Source organism: Tuber melanosporum (genome assembly GCF_000151645.1).
Source record: "Tuber melanosporum whole genome shotgun sequence assembly, scaffold_16, strain Mel28".
Lineage (NCBI taxonomy): Eukaryota > Fungi > Ascomycota > Pezizomycetes > Pezizales > Tuberaceae > Tuber > Tuber melanosporum.
This window is the reverse complement of record NW_003298819.1, coordinates 158332-181840: the sequence shown is the minus strand read 5'-3', so window position 1 is coordinate 181840 and position 23509 is coordinate 158332. Positions and strand designations below refer to the sequence as shown.

Sequence of the window (23509 nt, the reverse complement as noted above, 5' to 3'; positions counted from 1 at the left end):
GGTAGCTCCAGAGTCGAGCATTGCATATATTGTTATTTCTTCGTCTTTTTCATTGTGTATCTTTGTCTTGATCATCACATGATCTCCGTCTTCTTCTCCTCTTTGCATGTGTAGTGCCATGTAGTAGTTCGCTAACTTGATGGGTTTTTCAGGTCCACATCTTGGGTCTCCCAGACTACCTTTTACTGGGGACCCTCGTCGTTTTCCACTGGTATATCTTCTGAGATTATTTCGCAAATGTTGCTCCTCTTTTGAATTTGCAAGCGATTATTTCCAGCAGCTCTAGTGCCTTGGTATCCACAGTCGGGTCAGTTTCTGCATTCTCATATCCGATATCCTGTTTTTCAGCACCTTAAGCAGAGTTTTCCGTTCATTCTCCTAGCGTATTCTTCCTTAGACAAGTTCAGAGCAGGTCCTGCCCTCGATTTGTCCAACTCCATTGGCTCGCCTGGTGGGAATGCTCGACTTTCACCTCCAGCTGCTTGCGGTTTGAAGGTTCCATCTATGTTCCTGGATAATTGGGCCACCCTGTCTGCTATAGTATTTTCTGAGTTGTTTCGAACCATGTTTAGCTTGCTTTTCTTATCAATGGCCCATCTTGTAAATCATTCTGCTGTGGTGTAACACAAGTCGGAGATTCCCCACGCTTCTCGGAGTCTTTCACTGCAGTTTCTCAGGAGGATAATGTAGAGAGTAGCATCATCAAACTCTGACTCATATTCCAATAGTCGGTATTCATTCCAGTATGCCAAAAAGGTCTGTTTTCCTTGTTGGAGTTTTTCCAGCTTTCCTCTTGCTGTCTCTTTGGCATTGGGATTTCCGAATTGTTTGAAGAGTGTCGCCTTAAACTCCTCGTATGTGACACATTCCCTTTGCTTTCTTCCATCTTGGAAGGGCATAATCCATTGTCCCATTAGTCCTCTTAGCAGAGATTCCACATATGGAATCTTGATCTCATTGTGGTGTTCTCCATATCCCTTAACTGCAAAATACCCTTCGCTTTGCGCCAGGAATATTCGTAACTTATTTTAGACTCCTTCAAATGTATCAGGTTCTTTTGCTTTCAGTCGCTGGATATTTCCTTGTCCTGTATTTCGTGTTGCAGCTAGAAATGCCTAAAATTGATTTTCAGTCATTTCAAGTATGCTAGTACCTGGTACGGGGGTGGCTGGGACTGGTGGCCCAGGTACTACTGATCCTGACATTCTCTCTGGTCGTGGAGTTCCTGCAGGAGAGCTATCGACTGGTGTTTCTTTCTCTGGGGTTACTGGGCTTGCTGCCCTTGAGGGCTCTGCTGAAACATAATCTAGGGCATCGCTGAACCCTCCTAGGTTAAGGTTTTAATCATAGATATCGATATCTTCTTCCCTATCTGGGTTGAAGGATGCTGTCTTGTATCGTTTGACGTCACACTAGGTGACGCTTTGTAATGTAACAATCCCTCCTTGGATAGTTAGTTCTTGGCAATGGGGAACAATACTTCTCTTCTTCTGTTTCTTTCCTTGGTCTTACGATAGCTCTAGGTCTCTGCCTACGTTACTGATAGTACAAGACCTCTGTCTTCTATTGGGAATGACTAGCGTAAGTTTTCTCTAACTCTTCTTCATGAAGAGCTCTCCTTGGTGTAATGATAATGTTGCAATAAAGATAAAGATCGTAAAGGTGTTTTATATTCGTTAAAATAATAAGTAGGAAAAGTACTTAGAATTCAATCAAATTTTATTTATACTAGTACCGCCAACACTGGAATACAACCCGTCTCCCCCATACCCCATAAAACAAACTATCTAAAATACACTACCATGGACCATTCTGCCTCACAGCCACTCCTCCCAAATATAAATCCAAAAATCACTACCTATGTGGGCTCATGGGCACTCGCAGCGACTAGCGCTGCCCCAGATTAACGCGACTTCCCACCTCTCTACCTAACCACCGTCTCATACCCTCACCCCTATCTGCTCCCATCACAATTTGGTCTACCTACTCAACAAAGGAAACATACAGTCTGTTCTAACATCTCTCCATCCTCTTATAATGCAATCCAAGGTCCAAATATCCTTCTGCCAAAACCAAATCACAAAAGGGCTAGCAGGGTTTCTTCAGCAACCTGTTCGTTTTTGCCCATCTCAAGACCACTGACGTTCACATCGACAGGTTCAGCTTGTCCCACTGCAGATGCTGAGAATGCCAAAATCAATCATGACATATCCGTAAGCACCGGGGGCATTTCTCATAGTGCTCCGCGAAGATGATACATTTTTTAGTGCCTGCAGCGGAAATGGCGGTACCACAACAGGGACATTCGCACAGCCATTGGTCAGATAAAAAGAACCACTTCTTCAGCAGTGTCACATCACCTGGCAAGATGCAGCCACTACCATTGTGTCTCTTCTCATATCAGGTGCAGGTCGTAAGATCTCCTATCAACACCGTCCCCCCATTTCTCTCCACTATTAATGTACCGTCAAAGGGATTTCCTGCCACAACTAGCTCCCCATTTACAATTCCAACATAGCGAGGGATTCCCAGACCTAGCCACGGATGATCCATCTACCAACACTTCCACCTCGGTATTGCCAAATCCTTATTCAGGTCTTCATCAGCAGGATGTCCTTAAGCATAGTGGGGGCACTCAGTCCAGTGATGTCTGCCTTCCTTCCCTTCACATCTGTCATGGTCGACCATGCCCGTCCCACTGCGGATCCTTAACAAAACATAGGAATCCATTTGGGTCAGGCCTCAGAGGTGTTGGGGTGCTTTCGGTTCCTGGGCATAATACTCGTGCCCTTCCCTAGCGTGTCACCTCCCCCACTCTTCTTTACACAGTTCCCTAGCCATAGCCACATGACCAATCCCAAAGCTAACCCCTTCCCAAAGCAGGATGCGCAAGGGGCATCCGACAGTGGTCTTAGCCTTTAAGTCGACCAACCTGTTGCCGTCAATCCCCACGTAACTGGTGACCCAACTGAAACTGACATGTGAGAATTTATTCAACAGGGGTACCATTACCTCCCATAACTCAGCTGAGTCACCATCCGAAAACATGTTGTCAACAATGATGAGGGCTGGCACACAGTCCAAAAACATATGAACTGGTCGTCTCTTGAATATATCCTGTGCATGCCGCAGGGTACACACAATAGCAAACAACTCGCATTCCACAATACTCCAAGATAGAGGAACCAAGTACCCGTCAACACGAGTCAGGGTTCCTCTTTCAAATACCACCCAAGCTATACCAGCTCCCTCAGAGCACTTAGATCCGTCTATGTATATGACCACCTCTGAGGATGTACAGAGATCCATGTAAAGCACACGGTGGCGTACAGCTATTACCACCTTGCCTTTCCCAATTGAGACTGTCAGGCAACAGGTGAGATCCTTGTCTGAAGTCTGCCGATGTGCCACCATACCCTCCTCCTTCTACAGTAGCCGTATTTCCCTGTACCATGGATGCTAGTCACAGTACCGGTAATTGATAAACCGACTATAACACCTCTGTTGTAGGTATCTTCCCTGAATAGCAACAGGCAGTATTCCAAACTTAGCTAACAGTATATTGTTTGCCAACCTCATAGGCATTTGAAACACTGATCAGAGGCAGTCATTAACATGGACCTGAATCAACTTCACATACGACACGTGGTCGGCTACAATCTCAAGTTCATAGTAGACAGTTGGATAGTATGCTGCTTGTACCAAGCAGTCAGTCTCCCACACCCCTAACCCACCAACACTCCCAAACCTCCTCTCCAACGCCAAAATCCTTCTCCTATCACCCAACCCCCTTTCCAACCAATACTTTACATGAGAGGAAAAGCTAAGAAATACATTAAACCTATATCCAAGAACCTGTAAGTCCTCCAAAGACAACACCATCTCTCCTAACAATTCCTTTCCTTCCCATGCCTTATCTCCAAACCCAATCTATTGAGTCTTGAGGACACTGAACCCCATTCACCTGGCTCTGGCTATGCGGTCACAGTCTGCAAATATCTCTCCCACATGGTATCGGGCGGCCTTACTTGACTCTGCCACTACTATAATAACCCCGTCATCGATGTACGAGACTACTAACTGATATACACTGGGAGAGTATCGTATGTGAAGCCTGAATATATCTGCCACATAGCTACCAAAAAGAAACAGGGAAAGGGGTGAGCCCTGAGGTACTCCTTTACTGATATGGTAGGTATAGGGTGAGAGATGCATTCGTTGAAGCGAAACTGTACCGACCAACAGGAAGCCTACCACCAGATCCATTAGTAAAGGTATACAGGGTACCCCCTAGCCACCAGAAAGTCTAACAGGAGATCGATATTAATGTTATCAAATCCCCCTTCCATGTCCCTTGACAAGATCAATCTTTTGTACCCCTTGTTATGTCGTCTGTTAGGCGGAGACAACATGATAGACTTCAAAATTGTCTAGGCCAATTGAGATTCGTTTCTGTAGACAGAGATTGTCTAGGAAGGCTCAGACTTTGCTCGTTTCGTTTATAACTACTAGGAGTGAAGTAGAATAGGTAAAGTAGCATAGAATCGTAAAAACAATATTATATTGTTAAGGTCTCTTCTCCGTTGCTTAATTATGTCTAAAACTTGGGAGGCACTTTAATATTTATATTCCGCGTCTGAGTGTTCACGGACTACATCTATTTATCATATAACTATGTACTTCTTCGATCATAATTTGCGATGTCGAGTTGTCTTCCAATGTGCGAACACCTGTGGACCCTGAAAACCATCACACCCTCTTTGGTAATTACAATATTTCTTCTTAGGAAGCGTGCTGTCCCCAATAGTAATATCCCAATTAGCAGAGTCTTTAGACTTATGGCCTAGTTCTTAAGTCGAACTGAGTTGGCTTCAATTGTCTTCGTCATTGATAAAATGATCAGTTTTATCCATGGCTATATCTGCAAAGGTGGTCATCATTACAACTATCGTAGGTCGTCTGACTCTGATCCTTTGTAACTCCATACTCAACCAATAGATTTTCTTTGGATAACTTCCTATTAACTTGCAGGAAGCTATTCCACCAGATTGGTAATTAATCCCTTGGTCGGCAACCCTTAGTTGCTCTCTGGGTAGTAGGTTTCAGTAACTATTGTAGTATTGAGAATCACCCCATGGCTACGACGTGTTCTGAAATCCAGTTACAACACTCCATGAAGTTTGTTGACTTGTTTGGCAGTGTCTTTAGGAGTTCTAAACTCTTCTAGTGGATGTAAATGTATTAGTCTCTAGTAGAGATCCTTTACCATTTGATACCATCTCTTTGTACGAAATCGTCCCGTTACCTACGGCCCATACCAAGAGTGTTATGTCTTTGAAGCCAAGTAACTCTCTGAGTAGTTGGCGGAATTACTCTGTTCCACTTCCCAGGCCTAGCCGAAGGTCCCCTCTCATATATCCTGTCAACAGGATCTGGTCGGACAGACGGCGACGACGTATATGGTGTTATTCTAACACCTTCAATTCTGTGGTAATATAGTCACAGGACGCAACTGAAATTAATATATATGATGACACGCGGGCCCCGTAAGGGAGCCGGAGGGGGGTGTTGGAGACCAGAGATTCCGATTCCGAGTGGGGTTACCCTACTTAGGGTGGTTCCTAGGTATCGGGTTCTGGTATTCCTAACAGAAAGGCTCCTGTACCATTACAACAACATGAGGGCTGGAGTGATAGCCCCTGCCAAACCACACCGACCAGCCCTGAATACTCATTCATCGGGCCGACCGATGAAGAACTCAGGGAAAGAGAAAAACAAGCACAGCATAACACCATGTCATGGACGGTATGCTATGACGATGGATGTCCTACACACTCCGGGGATAAGAAAGGCTTGAGATGGTTCCTGAGAGAATATAAAAAGTATAGTCCGTGCCCGGACTATGCCCTAAAGCACTGGAAACAGTGCTTCAACAACATGTGTAAGATGCACAGGATGAAGAAAATCTCTGCGGGATACGATCTGCTAAAGGATGGGACGAAGAAAGAGTTGGAAGGAAAAGATACCACAGTATGGCAAAGAGCTAGGGCCTCAAGGATGAGGCCCAAGGAGGAGGAAGCCCAAATCTCATTGACAGAAATGGAACTGGACACCAAGAGCCTACACAGGCAAATCTGAGGACTCCAGGAACAACTTGGTCAGGCCAAAGCTACAATTTCAGCAAACGACCAAACGATTGTAGAGCTACGATAGCTGAATGATGTTCAGAGGCATACGATTGAGATGGCGAACCTCACCTTGGAAACGGTGAGGGTAAGATGAAGGGAAGCGGACGACAAGTTCAATAGGCTTCACAGGTCCATGCACTCAGCACGATGGGAACTATTGAAGCTTGAGGAAAGAGCCTGATGGGACTCAGGCTTAGGGGGAGAGGAGCTAATGTCACAAATATGGCTTGGTGAGGAAAAGGTTTTCACATGACACATGGTTATGAGTCACAGGTATGTTATTGTTTCACACATATGACTTATTCGAGTCATATGATTTGTTATGTGTGGGATTTGTAATACTTTCACACATGGCTCAAATATGAGTCATGGGACATGCGCCTGGCGAGTATGCCTTGTGAGTGTGCCTTGCGGGTAGGCCTTGCACATATGATTTATGTTTCACACATGACCTCATTATAAGGTCATGGGTTTCATGCGTATGACTCAGTCGAGTCATATGACTTGTTTATTGTATCAGGATTTGTTTATGAGTTTTTGCACATGACCTTGCTATGAGGTCATGGGTTTTGAGTATGTGACCACTTTGGTCACATGACTAGTTTGTTATGATTTGGTTTCACATATGTGACTACTTTGGGTCACATGACTATGGGCGGGAAGAATACTATATAAGGAGGCCGATACGGCCGTGGAGGATAGGTTCTTCATTCTTTGTTCTAAGTACTTTTCCTACTTATTACTTTAACAAATATAAAACACCTTTACGATCTTTATCTTTATTGCAACATTATCGTTACACCAAGGAGAGCTCTTCATGAAGAAGAGTTAGAGAAAGCTTACGATAGGCGTTCCCAATAGAAGACAGAGGTCTTATACTATCGGTAATGTAGGCAGAGGCCTAGTGCTATCGTAAGACTAAGGAAAAGAACAGTAGAAGAGAAGTATCGTTCCCCATCACCAAGAACTAACTATCCAAGAAGGGATCATTACATACTCGAACCTTTTAAGAATATTCAACCTTACGAGTTATAATCAGAGAGGTACATAGTTGTATAATAAATAGATGTAGTCCACAAACACTCAGACGCGGAATATAAATATCGAATTGCCTCTTAATCTTTAGACATTATCAAGCAATGGAGAAGAGACCTTAATAATATATAATATTGTCTTTACGATTCAATTCTACTTTACCTATTTTACTTCACTTTCAGTATTCATAAATGAAATGAGCGAAATCCTAGCCTTCCTAGATAATTTCTGTCTTCAGAAACTAATTTTGGTTGGCTTAGACAACTCTGAAGTTTATCAGGTTGTCTCTGCCTAACAAGCTTACAGCCAATTCAATACCTGAAGAGAACCTATAGCCAAAGTCAAAAGCTGCCAGTCCTCATATTCCTGGAGTACCACGAAATCCTACTACCACTAGAGCGTGGATATCGATGACCAACCCAACAAGAAGCATCTCAAGTATACAATGTACCTCAACACACAATATCAGACTGGATTAGGAGAAAGGAGGAGATTGAAGTGAGGGGAAAGAACTTACCAGCAAAGACAAAAGAAGAGGAAGCAGAATATAATCAACAGGTACTATGGTTGGAGTTAGAAAAGCAGTTATATAGCAAGTTTATAGAGAGGAGGAAAGTAGGAAGAATAGTAAAACAGGAATGGTTTCAAGTTTATTTCAAGTTTCTTTTTTGTGAGATCTATCCGAATATGAATTCAGCTCTATTTCCATTCAGCAATTAGTGGTTTTGTGGTTTTCTTGCTCGGTATAAGATTAGTTTATGAAGCATCACGAAAATAGTACAGATATTACTAGAGAATTACCAAATCCATGTTAATTGGCTGTTTTAATCGTTGAAACTTGCAACCTTGGGCACACTGTTTTTGGGAGGTTTCAGTGGAATACCCGGTCGGTCAGTATGAGCTTTCTAATATATGTAACCTCGATGAGACTCCACTTCCTTTTGAGTTCTTAGATGGAAAGACTTACAATCTTGGTAGTGAGAAAGTTATTTGGGTAATAGAATCCAAATCTGGCTGGGGGAAGAGGCAAGCTAGTTTAGTATTCTGCATATTTGCAGATGGTATTTCTCGAATACCACCTATGAGAATTTTTCTAGGCATGGGACAAAGGTTAGGGAATGAGAAACAGCAGTATGATGCATGAGTACTAGTTGAGTACAATCCTATGGCATATATGAATGAAAATTTATTCATACAATAAATTACAAACTACCTCCTACCTGTTCTCAGTGGCTGACCTATGCTCTTTGCCATGGATCTCATGAGATCTCACAAAACGCCAGCGATTGTCGAACTTCTTTCTCAGTACAACATTATTCCTTCCTTTATTCCTGCTGGATGTACCAGCCTTGTATAGCCCCTAGATGTCTCAGTCAACAAATCTTTAAAAGATAGGCTATGATATCTTACTAGTAAGCAAATTTTTAAACTTGAGTCTGCTGAGGCATTTGAGAAGTGGACTATCTGTGATCGTCAAATAAGGATCACCCATTGTATCAGCGATGTCTTTTATGAGTTTCATGATGAAAAACGAGAGGTTATTTGTCCGTCATTTCACAAGGTTGGATTATCTCTCCCAATCGATGGAACCCCAGATCACGAGTTGGACATAAGGGGCTTTGAGGATTTGAAAATTGGGGATTGGAGACACCATTTAGAGTCACTTTCTCATAGAGGTACTGCAGATGGTGTAGAGTATCAGGAGCTTGAATTTGTATCCACCGAACATGAAGATTGATTTTCTAGCTACTTGTGCCTGAAGTTATTCTGGCTGACCGAATTGTAGACGTTGAACTTAAGCAATCTCGGCATCATAACAGATCACTCGATCTCTTGGCTTAATTTCGCTTATCCAATTGCGCAAGTTGATGCCAAGTGTTCCAATGGTAGATTTAAAGGGTTTTCGCGGTACTCTTACCGTGCTGCGCAAAAGGCTGTGTGGGATTCTAGGATGAGCGAAGGGATGCGGTAACTTGCACATCCGCCGGGAAGATTGCTATATCACCCTCCCCCCCCCCTTCCCTTCCCTTCCCTTCTCATTCTCCCATCCATTTCCTTCGATCCCTCGCTACTGCCACCACCGCCGCCATCAAAAAAGCTTCCCACTTCCCAACCCAAAAAACCCCAAAATGACAACCACAGACACCAAACCCCCAACCTACTACTTCGCTTACGGCTCAAACCTCTGGCTGTCACAGATGCACCGCCGCTGTCCGGGGCACAAGCTAATTGGCACAGCACTGCTCCCCTGCCACCGCTGGCACATCAACACCCGTGGCTACGCAAACCTGGTCCCGACCACCACCACCAACAACCACCACCACCACGACACATACGGCGTCGTATACACGCTCAGTGAATCCGACGAGGCGCAATTGGACCTGAGTGAGGGAGTGCCATATTGGTACCAGCGGGTCAAACACCCGGTTAAACTCCTTCCCTCATCCGGAGACGGAGGAGATGGGGAGGGGGAGGGGGAGAGGATGCTGGAGGATGTGTTGGTTTACATTGATACGATAAGAACTACAGATGGGTCTCCTAAGGAGGAGTATATTCACAGGATCAATAATGGGTTTAGGGATGCTGTGGGTATTCCGAAGGAGTGGGTGGAGAGGTATGTCAGGAAGTATATCCCCGCCGGAGTGGAGGACATGGTGGAGGATCCGTTCTTGTTCAAGAGTGAGGGGGAGGTGGAGAGTGCTGTTGAGAAGGAGGCTTCAAGGGGAGGCTACTGTCCAAGGTTGAACTGAATGTAGTAGATGGATAGATAAGCGCTTGGACAGGATGGGGGCTCTCTTTATGGAATTTTTCTTTATATATTTTTATTTCACCTGCCGGACGACAACCCTCTTTCCCTGTCATCTATCACAGCCAGCATAAACCTAGATTGTGATACCAGATACGCTGTTGGATTTCCTTTTCTTTTCCCTTTCTTCCAAGTTGTCTGCAGGCTAGGATCCCTTGACCGAGAGAGAGAATTTATAACATATATATCATACAAGGAGGTATCTCAACACTCGCAAGATCTCCTAACAACCCCCCAACTCCCATCCAAATTACGTCCTCCAAATCTGCGCGAGAACATGTATCCTATCAATCAGCACTGGCAAAACACTGTTCATGCTATTATCGATCAAAATTCTAAAATGCTTGATGGCATCTTCCTCCGTCATCTCCAGACAAAACCTATCCTTAACTTTCAGCACCGCCTTATCAGGCTCCAACCGGATATCCGGAATGTTGGCGTCGACCATCAGCGCGAACAGATTGAGTATCAAGTTCGAAGACTTGCGCAGCGTGGTGTACGCCGTGTAGCAGTAGTTCTTAAATTCAATGTAGTGCCGGGAATTCGCACCGCCCATCCCGTCCACCATTTCTTTGCAAAGTTTCATGGCGGGCGCGAAGGGCTTTGGGTCTCGGCCGAGGATGAAGCCAAAGTCAGCGTGGAAGAAGTGGCCTATCATATTGTTTGCGCAACGCTCTGTGAGCAACAGCAGCGGATAAAGTGGGAAGGTTGGGGTGGGGGCTGTATACCATCAGGTGTCAATAGAAGATTATCTAAATGCCGATCTCCGACACCCAGGATATACGTAATTACGCAATACCCAGCGCAACTCTTGACATACGTATCCATCACTTCCGCCCTCACTCCATATTCCTGCGTGGGGTCCGGATTGTTCGACTTTAGGTATGGTAGGATTCCGGCACCTCGCTCGATACTTGCTAGACTCAAGGAGTCAACGAACTGTACAACACCAGTGAATGCACTAGTGGCAAGGATGCGGTAGGGCGTGAGCTTCAGATCCAGGTTTTCCTTCCTTAGGAGATTGTCCATCAAGGTTACAATCTGGATGACCAATTGGTCCTGACGAAGGTCATCTCCGCTCTTGAAAATTATAGGATACCTCTCGCCCTTATCCGTCTTCAGATGTATAAGAAGTGGGAATAGTGACGATTTAAAAACATTGGAAGATTCTTGGCAGCAACGTTAGCAAGGGTTCACGAGGCTTGGAAGAAGTGAATATATACCTGGAAAGCACCCAACAACCGTAACACTAGGATCCAAAGGCAAAGGAACCGACTCGAAGGATAACAACTCATTCTTGGGATCAGATAACGCACGCTTCAGATGCTCAACCTTCTTGAGCCGGTCGCCTTTGTTGCTCTGTATCTCCTTTGATATTTCACCAATCCCGAAAACAAATTCTGCCTGTCGTTTCAAGGTCGCCCGCTTCTTGTCGCCATCCGGCATCCTAGTCAGTGCAACTTGGAACTGGTATGCAACTTTGCTGAACAGCCTCTTGTATTTCTGATTGGTATCTTCCGTTTCAACCATGAGATACCAGTAGAAAAAGTTGCCCAAGGTCTCGTTCGTGCAAGCTCTCGAAATAAGGAAGTTCACTAGACTCGAGTCTGCAGCTGCATCCGGTCCTGTCTCTGTTCTGATCTTCTCAAATTTGAGAGCTTGTACCAGCTGCAGAAGATATAGTTGTAAATCCTAGGATATGTGTGTGAGACTACAATAAAAGAGCGTGGGGGGTGTCAGGAGCATACGTTATCACCAGCCTTCCTCAACCGATCCACTGCATACGCTCTAACAGCGGGATTATCGAACCCAGGGCCCAAAAGCTCAAGGGCATCATCAACGTCGATCTCGGTCCATTTAGGTAACAATTGGACAGCCTGCTTACTCTCCGCCGGATCTCCCCAAGCCACACTCTTAAGAAACTTGGTGAGCCCCCTCTTATCTCTAGTAAGGTAGAATCTAAACTTCCACAACAAGTCCTTCTCCGCACCAACGAGGTCATGCGTCGGGCTATAATTCAGTATCTCATTAAGCTCATCACGGATTTTAGCATTCGGCTTCAAGTCCCTATCGAGAGGGCCATTCCTGTGGGACCGGACAAGCCTCCGATGCTTAGACTCCGCCGGATTATCCCGAGGGTTCTCAGGGTCATAAACCGGCACTATCATCTTATTAGAGCTTGATCCACTCCCGCTACCTAGGCCGACAGCCTGAACCGGGCGCTGTAGTGTCGAGGATGAATGGACTGTGAAAGTTGTGGGTGAAAGATTCGATGGATCCCGATGGTTATGATCTGAGTATTCGAAGTCGGCGAAAACAATTGGAAAATCAAACCTAGGAAAGTCGATGAAGAGGTAGTGATCGTTCTTATCCTCGGTCGTAGCTTCCTTATTAATTCTTTCTATTTGACGAAACGCTAGGTTATCCAGCCAGTCTATTCGGGGGAGTTCCTTAAGCTCATGTTTCTTAAAGAGCTATCCTAGCAGTTAGTGCTTGTGCGCTGCGCCCGAACAACAATGGGAAGACCTACCCTCTCGAGACGATCCATTTCACTATGCGATTCAACAGTACTCGGGGTAGTAGTGTCACTCAAGCCATCAGCTTCGACTCCAAGCCAGACCTTACACTTCTGTCGGCCTTTCTTGAGGTTACTATAATTTGAACGGCATCAGTCAAAGGCAAAGCCCCAAAGTATTGACACTGAACGTATCATACTTATCCTTCTCAAACAAAGTCACCGTAGTCCCTCCAAACGGCACCGGCCTCCCAGGGCCAGCCAAATCCCATAATGTAATCGCGAGCTGTGACGATAGAGGTAAATCGCAATACTTCGCTGGCACCGTGAGCCATTCAGACCACCTATACTCATTCCCACATATTAACACCAACTCAGGGACTCCATCCAAGCGGAAAGGGCAGCACTTACAATCTCTGATTCTTAAATGCTTTATAAGAAGTTTGCACTGGAACCGCTAGCGGTTTACTATCAGCGAACAGCTGTGCAGTGACATACATATCCGAATAGGGCCTTTATCCCATCAGCTCACCCCCACCCCCTCGCCCCTCAGGAACGGCCCCCAGAGAGGAAGAAAGAACGAAAGACATACGTGGTATTCGATCCAACATGCTTCAAACTGGGGTCCGCCATAAGCGTCGTATAAGCTAGGGAGGACCGCTGCCCTTCAAGCGAATCACTATAACCATCGTCATCATCACCGTCAGTATCAGAAAAATCACCCCCGAGCTTAGCCACGGGAACACAGGAAAAATCCCCTCACATCCTCACTTCAACATTCCTCTCCAGCGACCCCGAGCTCGCGAAAGTAAACGGTTCCATAGTTGGCAGTGGAATAATAGCGTAACCTTATCTAATACACAGCTCGTTCGTGTGAGCAAAATTTTGAAAAGCTAAGCTCGATCAGAAGCTCTCCCTCCCCCACACCAAAACAAAGCAAAATTTGTGAAAGAGGAAGAGAGAAAGCTTTAGATATCCGATGCTGCGCGAAAAGTATACCGATGAACAGAGGCAAACGACAGTATGATAGTAATTTGTTTGTGGCGAGAGAGCCCCCCCCAATTCCCTTTCTCGTTAAATACAGTAACGCCCGAGTCGACAGGCAGTGCGTTCGTTTTTGGGGTAGGCGCGGCAGTCCATAGTTTACCGGTACCGTAACTGAGTGCCTTTTGTGGGCCAAAGCTTCCGCAAGTATCATACGAGTACAGTAGCTGGTCGAAGCGACGCGATCTCTCACGCGGGGCATATCATGGTTACCCCGAAACGGTTTAGCACAGGAAAATGGGATAAGGTGATACCGTCATGGGATCTCACTCGTACTCGGAATTTTTGTCGGGGTCACGGGTCACGAGGGTGAGGCTGTGGAATGTGAGAATAGGCTCTTGACACATATCACTCCCAAGCGCCCTGGGGAGGGAGGTTACGAACGCCAGCTTATAAGAATGATATAAGCTCCCCCCCCCGCCGCCTGCTTTGCTTACGGAGGGGGGCGTATAAGTGTTTAACGTCTCCTTCGTCAGTCGGTTCTCGCTTCGTTGCACTGGGAATAAATCATACCCAGTGACAACCTGTTACACCTACTTCTAACCCCTAAAGGAGCCCCCCCAGATCCTTATCTCTAATGGCCACCACTACTACAGCTACCTCTCCTCGCCCCGATGAAGAGGAGGACTCGACCCCACTCCTCGGCCAAGTGACTGGCCGAGATGAGCTCCTCGTCCCGGACCCAAATATCTACATAGAAGTCGTCGAAGCGCCCTGGGACTCCATCTCACAGCACACCGCGTTCACCGCTCGATTAGTCATATCCTTACTCATGAGCAGTCTGCTACTATGGCATTTCACCGTTGAGACCCTAGCTCAAAGGCTGGGGATATTCCCATTCCAGGCAATGAACATATCGTGGACTGCTCAGGTGGTGTATATGTGGCTGATGACCGTAAGTGCCCTCTCCACCCTTCCCACCCTCCTGGGGAGTATCATCGACTAATGGGTTGGGATAGTACTGGACCTACAAAACCACAACCCCAGCACATCACGCCTCCTGGCCATCATTCACCCCTACATCCCCATCGCCTACACCATCATCATTACTAATCCCAATAACGTTCCAACGCTTCCTCGACATAACCTTCCCATCACCCTACTACACATTCAAAACCTGTGCCTTTTACTCCTTCTACACGACCATAACCCTATTCCCCATATGCGTGACAATACTATATCTTACCACCCTCCTCCCGCACATGCTCTCCCACCCCGCTCTCCATCTAAGCATCCCAGAACTCCTAATAAGCACCCTCAACACACCCATAGTCCTAGCGGAGATCCTCCTACTGAACTCCGTGACGCCGAATACTACGCTGCTGTCTCCGAGGGTGCGGGCGCTGGAGATCACGTTCTGGGTGGTTGTTTACGTGGATGTTTGGGTTTGGCTGGGGAATGCTGTGGTTGAAGGGGGGCGCGAGTTGGATTGGAGGTTTCTCGGCGAGGGGTGGGGTCAGGGTGGGTTTTTGAAGACAGTTGGGTGGGTGGTTGGAGCCAATGCGGTTTATTTCGGGTTGTGGTGGGTAGGGGTCGGGAAGGGGTTGGTTATGAAGTGTTTGAGGGCCCGGAAGGTTAGGGGGGGGGGAAGGGGCTGTGGAAGGGGGAGGAGTATGGAGAGTGGGGAGGCGAGCTAGGGAGATGGATGGAAGGGAGAGGGAATTAGATGCAGAAGCTGCTCTTGTATCATAGAAACGCTTTGTTAGATTACTGTTCGCGCCCGGTGTCCACTCGGGGCCTTCAAGACACATCGTTCGGGAGAGAGGGAACGCCGATCATGGTATGATACTGCAATAGACGATGCAGGTTATAGAATTACCCTCCCGTCCCTTAAGAACGAGACTGACACTGACTACAAGCAACTACCGTATCATAATATCATACTCCCGATCAATCACTCACAATCACTCGCCACCCTCTCATCCCATCCCCAACCAATCACAATAAACTCCCTCCCCCAAAGTGCAGGTGAGGTAGCGATTTCACACCAAAAGCAATGAGTTTTGGCTGCCTGCGGTTTACGGACCAACCCAACACCTTTTTTCATCTAGCCTGCCTGGTTTTTGGTTGCTATAATCCCCCCCACACCCTGATATAGATCCCGCTCCAATTTGGCCCAAACAGGGGGGAATGTTGTGTTGTGTTGGTTCCAAAGTTTCGACGCGGCCCAAAAGTGCCATTTTTACCTATCATACAAAATTGCCATGACAATGGTAACTTATTGTCGACTTTGAAGACCGGAATGATAATTTAACCACCGGGGGCAGATGGGCTTTGTGGGCGGTCTCTGGTGAAAGATTGAAACAATGCGAAACTACCGTAGTCAGGTAGATCAGGTGCACTATTCGGAATACAATACATAATTCCGGTCGTGTAGTGTTGGTAGACATGGCAGGTTTTTGGTGTGAAAGGGCCGTTTCATCAATACTCTTAGGCAGAGACTTTACAAATTTGCAATCCCGATAAATTCATAAACACATAACCCCCCCCACCCCTTTTTTTTTATCCCTCCTACCTACGAGGAGCTACAGACAGTATACGATGCAATACTCCCACCATCCCACACTACCCAGTCCATCCCAACCCAAGCCATCCCAACCCAAAGCCTAAACCAAAAACAAGAGCGTGTGAGAGTAAAAAGCCAGCCGTGCAAAACCATAGAAAGAAAAAAAGCGAAGAGTAGGCCATCAACACAAAAAAGAAAGGAAAGAGAACAGTCTGTGATGTAAGTTGTACTTCGAAATATGCTGTGTTTTTATCGGATTCGCGGATGGTACAAAGCCGTGAAAACAAAACAGAACAAAACGGGAAAGGGAAGGGGAAGGAAAAGAAAGAGAAAGGCGTATCAGGTCATTTCATTTAGCAACCCTGCTCCTTCCTACCCTTCCTTCAAGCAAAGCAAGCGAGCAAGTGAAAGAATGCAATAACAAAACACGGGATGAAAGATGAAATAAGTGCTATCTTCAGAAGAGCGAGCTATGGCGGCAATTTTGTCTCTTCTTAAGATGGTGATAATCTTCATGGGTAACTAATAGACTTATGCGATGGCGGTATCATAGAATGAATTGAAGAGGGAAAGGGTAAAAAATGTAAGGAAAAGGTCGCGCGGAAAAGAGGGTAGAATTACGATTGAGCTTTGATAGAAGAGAAAAAGGAGGAACAGAAAGAGAAAGAAAGGGGGTGATTTTTTCTAGGTTTTTGATGAATGTGGATGGTAGGTATGGTGAAGAGCACGGGAACGGGTTTCGAGAGAAAGGAAAAGGAGAAAAGAGAGACCTCAAGGCTTTTCGGTGAGGATGATTGACTGATTCAAGGAGAGGAGGAAAAAAAAAGAGCAAGACAATTTCCCCTAGAATGATAAAACTACGGAAGCACGCAGAACCCAGATTTAAAAACAGCAACAAGCAGGAGGGAAAGAGGGAGAATGAATAAAAATACTACAGATGAGAGGGGGATTGATCGATCCGATTGCTCGGTCGGCCATATCTCAGCTGTGTGAATGATTGCGCTCATGGCCGCTCACGGTGTGGGCATGGGGTTGGTGGCTATGGTTGTGGTTATGCTCATCCCTTCCTCTAGCACTTTGGGTGCTTCTTCGGCCCTTTTTGGTGAGGGTGCTCACATCGTGTTTTCCTATTCGGGGGTGTATTGGTTAGAATATATTGTAAGCGACGTGAGGGTATATGCGTACCATCACAGCAGGCTCGAACATTCTCTAATTGGTCTGCCTCTCTCTCTTCTCGCTCAATTTGAAGCCTCAACTCTTCGGCAGAATCATTCACTTCACTAGTGCCATATATGCTAGCGTTGTGTCGGCTACTTCGGGAGCTAAACGTTGCCAACCCAGAAGTAGTCCTAAAGATATTGCTCAGTCTAGACATACTGCCTTGACGCATTGAACTCTCCCCGGGTCGTCGGTTAGAAAGCGAGGAAAGGTTTCGCGGTGGTGGTGAGGAGCCATGAGTGGTTCGAGAGTTGAAAGAAGACACACTGACAGCCCCACGTCCCGCACCTTGATAACCTGGATTGAAATCATTGACGTCTTCGGCAGTGACACCGTTCTCATCATCAACTCCACCGCCAGTTCTCAGCAAAAGATATGAAAGGGCCTATCATCTAGTCAGTGATCTGAATCCACATGTGAATCTATGAGGTAAACCAAGAATTTTTTACATTAAACCATGTTTCATGCCTCTGTCCCGTAGCTGCTGTAAACTTCAACGATCTTCCAGGCGTAACAATAATCAAGCTCTTTCTGTGCAATCCAGGTGGCATCGGGTTATCATCGGTAACAACCCGAACAGCCTCGATAGCCACACTCTTCGCCCTTAGTTCGGCTCTTCCAGCAGTGGTAGGATCCCGATCACTCCAATAAAGGGTTCGTGTGTAAGGGTGAACCCAGAAGAATCTCTTGTGCCTACTCGTGGATAGGGTTCCGCGCCCCGTAGCCCTTGTGTACTTCCAGAGGTACTCTCCTATCATCGTCTGTGTAATGGCTTGAATCATCCGGGGATCTGTGGCATTCTCGGGTCCACTTGGTGAGCCATTGGTATTCTGTGCTTGCATATTGAACTTTTCGTCTAGCTCAGATGCGAATGAAGAAAGCGATGATCGACGAGACGTGGGCGATGAAACCTCACTTCTCGTGGTGGAGAACCTCGGCCGAGGAGTAGTACCGCCCCTGGAGCTTGGGGTCTCCGGCGGCCGTGATGGACCATCTTGACTAGGGGGGAGGGGCCTAAAGGTCACACTTCCCTTATATCCTGCACTTGATAAGGGCACTGGAGGCGGTCCCATTAATCCGGGCTCGTGTGAAGCAAAAACCTTCTGCTGCGCCGCTGCGATAACCTCCTTGTGATCCTGTGGTAGAGGAGGGTGGGCATTGCGGCCCTCCCGCATGCTAGACGAGCTCCCAGGACGCCTAAGTGCGGCGTTGGGATTCGGCCGAGGTGGCTCACTACCAATTGCAGCGGCTCCGACGGCCCTAACACCGGTACGACTGATACTCTCCTGTGAGGCTCCTGATCGGAGACTTGCCCCCCGCGTCGAAGTTTTTTCTGTGTTGACACCGGTTTCGCCAGCACCGACCATATATGCTGGCTGTTTACCCTTATCAAGCTTCTTTGCATTCTGGGATAACTCGTCAATAAACTCCGAAGTTATATCCGTCTGGACAATTTGGTCCAACATAGGAACTGGCTTTGGTAATTGCAGCACCATTGATTCTTGTGCGGCCTGCGGTACTGGCACCATTGATTCCTGTGAGGCCTGCGGTGGCGGTGGTGGTGGTGCTTGCGGCTCTTGTGGCTCTATAGAGCCCTCTGGCCTTGGTATCTTCGCTGCCTCCACTGCCCCCTGCACCTCCTGCGCCTCCTGCGTCTCCCCAGGTGCCTCAGGTGCCTGAGGTACCACCCACGTCTTTGCAAGGTCGGTCTTTAAGAGATTCCTCGCAGCTTGAGGTTTATCATTTTCAACAGGAATGGGTGTCTCCGGTTTCGACGCAGTAGACCCACTCCTCCTCCAACCGCCAAACACAGATCCAAAGAAGCCCGCCCTCTCGGGTGTAGTGGTGGTTGACGGGCTTGGTGTTGATGGCACTCGCTGCGAATCCTCCACACTCTCAGAAACCTTCTTGGGTGTTTCCTCATCGGACGAGCCAGATGCATCAACGCCTCCAGCAGGAGTAGGGACGGGAAGAACCGCGCGTGGAGATTTGACAGGAGTAGAGGGATCAATGGGGGAAGTGGCTTGTGTGTTAATTTTGGAGAACTCAAGAGGTGGAATGGGTACGATCTCGTTCTCTTTCGCCGGAGTCATCATTGCTCTCTCAATCGCCTCTTCCAATTCACTCTGGCTAGTCCCAGCGCGGATCACGGGTGACAGGTCCTCCTCGGGAACTGTTTGTGTACCACTTCCAACAGTTGAGGAGGTGCCTCTAGTATCGATGGCCGCTAGTTTAGGTTCGAACTGTGTTTCAACACTCCTCACATTCTTTACTAATGGTGGGGGCACGGAACTACCTTTACCAGGAACGAGAAGCGGAAGAGGCACAGGCAGGGGCAGCAAACTCTTATCAGCCTTACTTATCGCCTTCAATTCTGGATCATACTGTGTCTCTGCGCCCTTCGTAGCTGGTCCCTGAGCTTCTGGCACAGCAACGGGCGGAGACGGAGGCGCAACGGTATTCTCCCTCATCAACTCTTCACCAAACTGAGTTCCAGTCTCGGCAGCTTTTAATTGGACCCCGATCCCACCAGCAGCGGGCTTAGGCTCTTCCAGACTCTGGACCGCCGCATCGGCCACCTTCGGCTTCACGACTTCCGGCTCGGGATCTGACTGCACTCCAACTGAAACGGTCGGAGATGCCCCCTTAATAGCAACGGCAGCCCGCGGTCGTTCATGCTCATCAAAGACGCCACGTGACTGCTGGTTCTGTTGATTCGGGTATGGTTCCTCGGTCATGACAGCACAATCAACCATCTGGACATACGGGAGGAGCCTCTTTGTTGGTGTATCGGGCTCCTCCATATCCTCGTCCTCTTCCTCATCTTCGTCACCATCAGCGCCCAACATTGGAGTATCGCCCAGCTCTGCGAATAAGCTCTTTCGCTCACCGGGCGTGGATAGTTTCTGGTGCACACCGGCCGGCGACCCTCCCCCTGGACTTGAATCCGCAGACATCGGCCTATCGCTGAACAAGCTACTCCCTGATAAGACTCTGGGCCCTCCCCTACCTCGGGCTCTGTTGATTCTCAATTTCAGGCGCGGGTTGGTTGGGTGATTTCCGCCAATCATCATCTCAGATGAGCCCTCCATACCATCATCATTGCCGGGCCCGAAACTTCCATAACGATATCCATGGTCATCGTCATCTTCAGTTGAGCCAGTAGAAGCAACACTATCACGGTAACGGCTCTTGTTCAACCTCAAGGATCGCACGCCGAACGCCGATCCACGTGAAGCCTTCGATTTGAGTGCAGGGCTGGTTTCGGTTTCGGTAAGCTCATCGGCAGATGTCGGATAATCAGCCATAGGGCTCTCATTGCCAGTCTGGAAAGCCTCGGTCTCGGTAGCATTAGCACCACGTTCGTCAGCAGTTTCAAAGGCATCGGTTGCGTCCCGGTCATCACTCCCTCGGTCGAAAGCTGATTTATTTTGCTGCCCACGTGGTGTCTGTGGAGGATCAGGTACAAGATCCTCAGTCTCTTCCCACTCCTCTTCTACAGGTGGTTCGACCATTGTCACTTCGTCCCTGCTCTTTCTTGGCCCACCAAGGAGACCTGGGTTCACATTTGGGCGGAGAATGGGTTTCCTGAAGAACCCGTCATTCTTTCGCCGTTTTCCAGTACTCACTGATGGGCCACTCCCCAAGCCGTTCCTTGCCGTTTCTAATTCATCCCTAGCCTCCTGGAGCATGCGTTTGAGTTCTGCCTTCTCTGTCTTTTCTCGGTGCACATTGTTCTTGAGAGTGGCAATCATCCTGTGCGCATGATTAAGACTTGACCTCACAGTCTCAGCCTCAAGCATGGTATGCCTAGGTGTCTGTTTAGTCGGTGAAGGAGGGGGTGAGTTCTCCGGAGTAGTTTCTGTAGGCTCTAGGTCAAAGGGTTTATTGAGTGTATCCTCCCCATCTGACCGTTGCTCCAACTGGCGTAATCGAAGACTATTCCTTTGGCTCTCTTCCAGTTGTTGCTTCAGCTCGTCAACCTTATTCTGCAGGGAATGGCGTTCACCCTCATTCGTAGCCAGGTTCCGTCTCATAGCGGCAAGTTCAACCTCGTGATGCTTGTGCTCTGCCTCCAAATCCTCGTAAAGCTTCTCATTTTGGTGCTTCCAGTCATCGAGCTCCTTGATCACCATATTTTTCTCGTGTCCCATATGTGAAATCTGTGCATGCAATTTGGTCTCCGTATCCCTCTGTGCGGCAGCCTGACTGTTCAAATCCTGGACGGTGAGTTCAAGATTCCAGTTTTCCTCCTTGAACTTCTGCTCACTCTCATCAAGTGACTTCAACCGGGACTCTAAATTCTCCGCATGCTGCTCGAGCCTCAACTTTTCTGTTGAAACGTTCTTCAAGCTCTCTTCGCGTTCCGAAAGCAAGCCTTGTAACCGGCGGACCTCGACAAGGAGCCCCTGCCCAAGTTCAGTAGCAAATTCCAAGTCATTTTGCCGTGAAGGCTGATTTCGCTGACGACGAGGGGGAGGAACAGAGAGCTTGCTAGGCGAACTAGTTCCCTGCGTTTGTAGGGTTGAAGACGGTGAACCACTAAGCTGCGAAACCAAGTCAAGAAAAGTGTCAGCTCCAGGGCCTAAAAATTCCTGGCAAGAAAAACCTGGTTATACAAATATTATGGACCGCAAACTGAACTCACATTCCCAGCTCCGTAAGGCGAAGTGTTTCCACTATTCCCACCATTGCCTGCCATAATCTTGTTTGTCAGAACAGCCCTAGCACTTTCCCGTCCAACCTCATTGTACTCCTTCTCTAGCTCCACTAATTTCTTCTTAAGCTCGGGATCTATCTGCTCTCCCCCCTCCTGTACTTCTTTTATCCTCTCCTCGATCTGCTGTTGTTGCCCAAGTAATGTCCGGCCCAGTGCTGCAGCGGTTTCAATCCGCTTATTGACCTCCTGCAGGTGAGCTTCCAGCGTACGCTTCACCTGAGAGGGCGAAGATGTAGGCAACGAGAGATGAGGTGGAGGATCCATGCTTGAGAAACGAGAGGACCCAGATGGCTTTGGAGTCGTGGCTGATAGGTCGGTAAATGGGTCCTCCATTTTGGCGGACATGATACCGATTTTGGGTAAGGAGTTCAGACAACCTGGTGAACAAGTAGTCCACCTTGTTAGGCTACCAACAGCGAGAATCCAAGGTTATAAAATGAGTGTATCAGGGTCAGATATGTACGGTAGGTTAGGCTGGTGATTCAAGAACAAGTTTGTATTTCGAGGAAACGAGCTAGTCGAAGGCGCGGCGTGGTGGTGGCTGGAATAGACGCACAGCAGCAGGCTCTGGATAAGGTGGAGCAGGAAGCGCGCCAAACAATAACAAAAAGCAACAGGGCAAAATAGTACTGACGAAGGAGTGAAATTACAAAGGAACAATTAACGCAAGAAAAAGCCGGAAAAAATCAACGCAAATGATGATGATGGAAAAAGACGACCAAAGGAATGGTGGAATAAAAATGAAAAAAACGGGTACAAAAGATGAAGTACTCTTGAAGAAGGAGGGTTTGTAAGATGCGACCAAGGAGGGGAAGGGCAGCAGGCAAGAGGAGAGTTGTCGGAACGCCTCTGACTGACTGAGTCGGACTGACTGACTGACTGGTCGGCGTGGGCAAGAGGGTGGATGGATTGATGGCTACCGCCGATGCCGGCACTAAGCCTAGGGAAAAGGGTGGAATTGTCCTTGAAGCCAATGGACGGAGAGCTGGCGGTGCCTGATTGGATCCAATGTGAGGCACCCTATCCAAGTGGGGTTGAGGGAGAGACGGTTTGTTGTTGTTGGGGGGGGTTTGACTGGTTACAATTGGGTTTCGGGGCCTCTGCGCTGCTCTGCTCTTTCTGCTCCAGGTGGCTCGATCAGAGGGAGGGAAAGAGCTGCAAATGCACAAGGAAGAGACAACCTTTTTTCCTTGGAGACGTGGTGCCGACGCGTGCTGGCGAATTGCAGACAACCGCGCTCAATGCTAAACTCGATCGTCAACAGACCAATCAACACGACGGAGTACCCCGGGTTGCGTAGCCATCCACCACCCTCTTCCAGCAAGAGAAGGGAAAGAGGGGATGAAGGCAAGAGGTGAGGGGAAGGGAAGGAAGGGATTAAGTTAACGGTTAAGGTATGATATGTGAGGGATTGGGGGCTGTTGTTGTTCCTGGGCACCTGAAAATACCAGCACACACGTTGGCAATAACAATCTCT

General features: G+C 47.6%; 4 protein-coding genes; 2 read left to right on the top strand and 2 right to left on the bottom strand.

Moving 5' to 3' along the window:
* Window positions 1–9281: 9281 nt before the first annotated feature.
* GSTUM_00004849001 (uncharacterized protein) lies at window positions 9282–10062 on the top strand. XM_002836705.2 has 1 exon: window positions 9282–10062. Exon 1 carries the CDS (start codon window positions 9353–9355, stop codon window positions 9971–9973), a length of 621 nt encoding a protein of 206 aa, XP_002836751.1. The 5' UTR covers window positions 9282–9352; the 3' UTR covers window positions 9974–10062.
* A 24-nt stretch (window positions 10063–10086) lies between these two features.
* Window positions 10087–13561, bottom strand: GSTUM_00004848001 (uncharacterized protein). XM_002836704.2 has 11 exons: window positions 13308–13561; window positions 13137–13223; window positions 12956–13057; window positions 12745–12888; window positions 12560–12680; window positions 12276–12503; window positions 12148–12197; window positions 11778–12114; window positions 11253–11721; window positions 10758–11198; window positions 10087–10680 (listed from the first exon to the last, which is right to left on the bottom strand). Exons 1-11 carry the CDS (start codon window positions 13364–13366, stop codon window positions 10280–10282), a joined length of 2439 nt encoding a protein of 812 aa, XP_002836750.1. The 5' UTR covers window positions 13367–13561; the 3' UTR covers window positions 10087–10279.
* A 477-nt stretch (window positions 13562–14038) lies between these two features.
* On the top strand, window positions 14039–15298 carry GSTUM_00004847001 (uncharacterized protein). XM_002836703.2 has 2 exons: window positions 14039–14483; window positions 14548–15298. The coding sequence occupies exons 1-2, from the start codon at window positions 14166–14168 to the stop codon at window positions 15223–15225; spliced, it is 996 nt and encodes a 331-aa protein (XP_002836749.1). The 5' UTR covers window positions 14039–14165; the 3' UTR covers window positions 15226–15298.
* Window positions 15299–16314: 1016 nt separating this feature from the next.
* Window positions 16315–22365, bottom strand: GSTUM_00004846001 (uncharacterized protein; the record flags this gene model as incomplete). XM_002836702.2 has 4 exons in its annotated part: window positions 16315–17221; window positions 17280–17697; window positions 17762–21859; window positions 21961–22365. The coding sequence occupies 4 exons, from the start codon at window positions 22363–22365 to the stop codon at window positions 17076–17078; spliced, it is 5067 nt and encodes a 1688-aa protein (XP_002836748.1). The 3' UTR covers window positions 16315–17075.
* Between the last annotated feature and the right edge of the window lie 1144 nt (window positions 22366–23509).